A 5,507-nucleotide genomic window follows, 5' to 3' on the forward strand; every position below is an offset into this window, starting at 1 on the left:
GTGTCCCCATCACTCACAGTATCCTCCTCTGTCCCCATCACTCACACTATCCTCCTCTGTCCCCATCACTCACAGTATCCTCCAGTGTCCCCATCACTCACAGTATCCTCCTGTGTCCCCATCACTCACACTATCCTCCTGTGTCCCCATCACTCACAGTATCCTCCTGTGTCCCCATCACTCACAGTATCCTCCTCTGTCCCCATCACTCACAGTATCCTCCTCTGTCCCCATCACTCACACTATCCTCCTGTGTCCCCATCACTCACAGTATCCTCCTCTGTCCCCATCACTCACAGTATCCCCCTGTGTCCCCATCACTCACACTATCCTCCTCTGTCCCCATCACTCACAGTATCCTCCTGTGTCCCCATCACTCACACTATCCTCCTATGTCCCCATCACTCACAGTATCCTCCTCTGTCCCCATCACTCACACTATCCCCCTGTGTCCCCATCACTCACAGTATCCTCCTCTGTCCCCATCACTCACACTATCCTCCTGTGTCCCCATCACTCACACTATCCTCCTCTGTCCCCATCACTCACAGTATCCTCCTGTGTCCCCACCACTCACACTATCCTCCTCTGTCCCCATCACTCACACTATCCTCCTCTGTCCCCATCACTCACACTATCCTCCTGTGTCCCCATCACTCACTGTATCCTCCTGTGTCCCCATCACTCACAGTATCCTCCTCTGTCCCCGTCACTCACACTATCCTCCTCTGTCCCCATCACTCACACTATCCTCCTGTGTCCCCATCACTCACTGTATCCTCCTGTGTCCCCATCACTCACACTATCCTCCTCTGTCCCCATCACTCACAGTATCCTCCTCTGTCCCCATCACTCACACTATCCTCCTCTGTCCCCATCACTCACACTATCCTCCTGTGTCCCCATCACTCACTGTATCCTCCTGTGTCCCCATCACTCACACTATCCTCCTCTGTCCCCATCACTCACAGTATCCTCCTGTGTCCCCATCACTCACAGTATCCTCCTCTGTCCCCGTCACTCACACTATCCTCCTGTGTCCCCATCACTCACACTATCCTCCTCTGTCCCCATCACTCACACTATCCTCCTGTGTCCCCATCACTCACTGTATCCTCCTGTGTCCCCATCACTCACACTATCCTCCTCTGTCCCCATCACTCACAGTATCCTCCTCTGTCCCCATCACTCACACTATCCTCCTCTGTCCCCATCACTCACACTATCCTCCTGTGTCCCCATCACTCACACTATCCTCCTCTGTCCCCGTCACTCACACTATCCTCCTCTGTCCCCATCACTCACAGTATCCTCCTGTGTCCCCATCACTCACAGTATCCTCCTCTGTCCCCATCACTCACACTATCCTCCTCTGTCCCCATCACTCACAGTATCCTCCTCTGTCCCCATCACTCACAGTATCCTCCTGTGTCCCCATCACTCACAGTATCCTCCTGTGTCCCCATCACTCACAGTATCCTCCTCTGTCCCCATCACTCACAGTATCCTCCTCTGTCCCCATCACTCACACTATCCTCCTCTGTCCCCGTCACTCACACTATCCTCCTGTGTCCCCATCACTCACAGTATCCTCCTCTGTCCCCATCACTCACTGTATCCTCCTGTGTCCCCATCACTCACAGTATCCTCCTCTGTCCCCGTCACTCACACTATCCTCCTGTGTCCCCATCACTCACACTATCCTCCTCTGTCCCCATCACTCACACTATCCTCCTCTGTCCCCATCACTCACAGTATCCTCCTGTGTCCCCATCACTCACAGTATCCTCCTCTGTCCCCATCACTCACACTATCCTCCTGTGTCCCCATCACTAACAGTATCCTCCTGTGTCAGGGGCACCAGGGTGACTCCGCCCCCTCCTCTGTCAGGGGCACCAGGGTGACTCCGCCCCCTCCTCTGTCACTGACACCAGGGTGACTCCGCCCACACACCGAGCCGTGGTTAAAATCTCCGCCCTCTAGTGTCCGCGGTCCTGTCCTGTGCGGGCTCCGGAAACATGGCGGATATATAATTGTTTAACTCTAGTAAATTTTAAATGTCAAATGACGCGATAAACCAGCGCCGGGAACTGCCTGCAATTCCTTAACTACAGCATAGGTGAGGTCACCTCTCCCTCGTATATACCCCCAAACCTGTGTCCCCCTGTACCTGATATATGTCCCCTATGTTATATCCCCCTGTACCTATATATGTCCCCTATGTTATATCCTCCTGTACCTGATATATGTCCCCTATGTTATATCCCCCTGTACCTGATATATGTCCCCTATGTTATATCATCCTGTACCTGATATATGTCCCCTATGATATATCCCCCTGTACCTGGTATATGTCCCCTATGTTATATCCTCCAGTACCTGATATATGTCCCCTATGTTATATCCCCCTGTACCTGATATATGTCCCCTATGTTATATCCTCCAGTACCTGGTATATGTCCCCTATGTTATATCCCCCTGTACCTGATATATGTCCCCTATGTTATATCCCCCTGTACCTGATATATGTCCCCTATGATATATCCCCCTGTACCTGGTATATGTCCCCTATGTTATATCCTCCAGTACCTGATATATGTCCCCTATGTTATATCCCCCTGTACCTGATATATGTCCCCTATGTTATATCCCCCTGTACCTGGTATATGTCCCCTATGTTATATCTCCCAGTACCTGATATATGTCCCCTATGTTATATCCTCCAGTACCTGGTATATGTCCCCTATGTTATATCTCCCAGTACCTGATATATGTCCCCTATGTTATATCTCCCAGTACCTGATATATGTCCCCTATGTTATATCCCCCTGTACCTGATATATGTCCCCTATGTTATATCCTCCAGTACCTGATATATGTTCCCTATGTTATATCCTCCAGTACCTGATATATGTCCCCTATGTTATATCATCCTGTACCTGATATATGTCCCCTATGATATATCCCCCTGTACCTGGTATATGTCCCCTATGTTATATCCTCCTGTACCTGATATATGTCCCCTATGTTATATCCCCCAGTACCTGATATATGTCCCCTATGTTATATCCTCCTGTACCTGGTATATGTCCCCTATGTTATATCCCCATGTACCTGGTATATGTCCCCTATGTTATATCCCCCTGTACCTGATATATGTCCCCTGTGCTGTATCCCCCTGTACCTGGTATATGTCCCCTATGTTATATCCCCCTGTACCTGATATATGTCCCCTGTGCTGTATCCCCCTGTACCTGATATATGTCCCCTATGTTATATCCCCCTGTACCTGATATATGTCCCCTGTGCTGTATCCCCCTGTACCTGATGTATTTCCCCTGTGCTGTATCCCCCTGTACCTAATATATGTCCCTATGTTATATCCCCCTGTACCTGATATATGTCCCCTATGTTATATCTCCCTGTACCTGATGTATGTCCCCTGTGCTGTATCCCCCTGTACCTGATATATGCCCCTACTATATGTCCCCCTGTACATATGTCCCTTATTCTTTATCCCCTTGTACCTTATGTTACCCCTACATGTTATTATCCTCTACCTGAAGTATCTTCTACTCTATATCACCCCGTACCTGAAATATTACCCCTACCTATTACCCCTTTCTCCCCTGATACTTTCCTATACCTGATATTTGTTTCATACCCTATATCGCACAATACCTGATATATTTCCTTTATCCTGCATCCTACTCTACCTGATATCTCACCGTAAAGTATATATCCATTACCCTATATCCACGTGTACGTTATATAACCCACAGCCTATATCCCTCTATACATTATATCTCCCCTGCATTATATCCACCTGTACCTGGACTATGTCTTCTACTCTGTATTCCCCTATCCCGGATATGTCCCTGCCATATCCTCCCCCTGTACGTTATAGTTATGACAGCACAAAACTAAGACTCCCCCCTTCTGCTTCTTTCAGTGATGGCAGAGTATAAAATCCGTAGTTATGGGGATTCTGACTACGAGGCTGTGCGAGAACTGTTTTCTCTTGGGATGAGTGAATACGTCCCTAGCGTCTGCATGCACGTCCTGAAACAGCCCTGGGTTCTCTTCGTCATTACATGCTTCTTCCTGTCCCTGCTTTTCAGCTCCAAGTCACTCATCCTACCCGTTCTGGCCGTCACACTCTTCCTGGCCTTGGGGCGCCAGGTCCTGGCCTACTGCTGGAACATGTATATTGACCATTGCTTGAAGGAAGACCTCCAGGACATCCAGAAGACTTACATGGAGAGCAAGGGTTCCCATTTCTGGATAGTGGAAGCAGAAGACAGCATTATTGGGACAGTGGCTGTGAAGCCTTCAGGAGACAGGAGCGATGAATTAATCCTAAAGAGAATGTCGGTAAGAAAGGACTTCAGAGGGCTTGGTATCGCCAAAGCCTTGTCACGAGAGGTCATCACCTTCGCTCGGCAGGGTGGTTACAGATCTGTAGTCCTCAACACACTGATGGTCCAACATGAGGCACAAGCCATGTACGAGAGTGTGGGCTTCAGAAAATACACAGAGTTTGTCCTTCCCACGGTGTATGGGAAACTGGTTAACTTCACAATCTCTAAGTATCGATACGAGATATTACCTGTGAACTAACGCTGCTGCGGGTGAGGACTCTTCTGATCTGGATCTCAGGGAATCGATGAAAGCTGCAAACAGTTCTCTGTAGTCCTAGTTGCAATATGTCAGAACATAATAATAAGTTGTATAGTGATAAATATATACATTTCCTTTTCTAAGCCACTTGTCTCTATATGTAATAAATATATGAAACTTGCTGAGCCTGTTGTGATTGGACACTGTGTGGCTCTATACTGCAATTAGTACCTCCATTGTGCTGCAAGGAAACCACATGTGTATCAAGGATTTGTGTAAATTGGTGGATCCCATCTATGGTTCTCATGCCCTCCTGACTGATGATGGGACGTTGAAGGTTTGAGTCCTGTAAGATACAGACCAACTCTCCCACAGCTCTGCAGGAACGTGATACCTTCTCTGATATAGGCTTAGAGGCTGTGACATCCTATATTATTACTGCTTAACAAATGCTTTGGCAATCAAAAGTAAAAAGTGTACATATGTTATTTTTGTAAACCCTAAACCTAAGAAACTGAAAAATAAAATGAGTAATCTCGTCAGTTGTGTTAATCTAAAGGAAGAACCAAACGTTATTTTGTTTAAAAAAAACAATAATTAGCAAATTATATTCACTTGATGATTTCATTCCATTGAAGTCCTCCATGGCTGCCCCAACGAATGGGTTAACCCTTAGTCAGCTGAGTAGAAACAAGGAAAATGTAACACCCCAGAAGGTGTATTGTATAAATCTTCCTTCCTTTCAGTGATTTCCTAAGCCCTCTCTGAAAAATAGTATTAAAAACAGATAACGTGGGAGGGAATATTGTAGCTACCATCGAGTACTTCAAGGAAATGAATATATCAATAATTCTAATATGCTTATTAACTCTTCAGACTCCATGGTA

General features: G+C 47.1%; 1 protein-coding gene across 1 annotated transcript; it reads left to right on the plus strand.

Annotated features, from left to right (window-relative positions):
- The first annotated feature begins 1,838 nt into the window (after nucleotides 1-1,838).
- LOC142098626 (putative N-acetyltransferase camello) lies at nucleotides 1,839-4,800 on the plus strand. Its single transcript, XM_075181487.1, has 2 exons — nucleotides 1,839-2,119; nucleotides 3,953-4,800. The coding sequence occupies exon 2, from the start codon at nucleotides 3,955-3,957 to the stop codon at nucleotides 4,618-4,620; it is 666 nt and encodes a 221-aa protein (XP_075037588.1). The 5' UTR covers nucleotides 1,839-2,119; nucleotides 3,953-3,954; the 3' UTR covers nucleotides 4,621-4,800.
- The last annotated feature ends 707 nt before the right edge of the window (nucleotides 4,801-5,507 follow it).

The sequence above is a fragment of the Mixophyes fleayi genome, chromosome 1 (assembly GCF_038048845.1).
Source record: "Mixophyes fleayi isolate aMixFle1 chromosome 1, aMixFle1.hap1, whole genome shotgun sequence".
Classification (NCBI taxonomy): domain Eukaryota; kingdom Metazoa; phylum Chordata; class Amphibia; order Anura; family Limnodynastidae; genus Mixophyes; species Mixophyes fleayi.

Bases quoted from the DNA above. Each gene is read 5' to 3' on its own strand.
- LOC142098626 (XM_075181487.1), top strand. From the start codon at position 3,955: ATGGCAGAGTATAAAATCCGTAGTTATGGGGATTCTGACTACGAGGCT.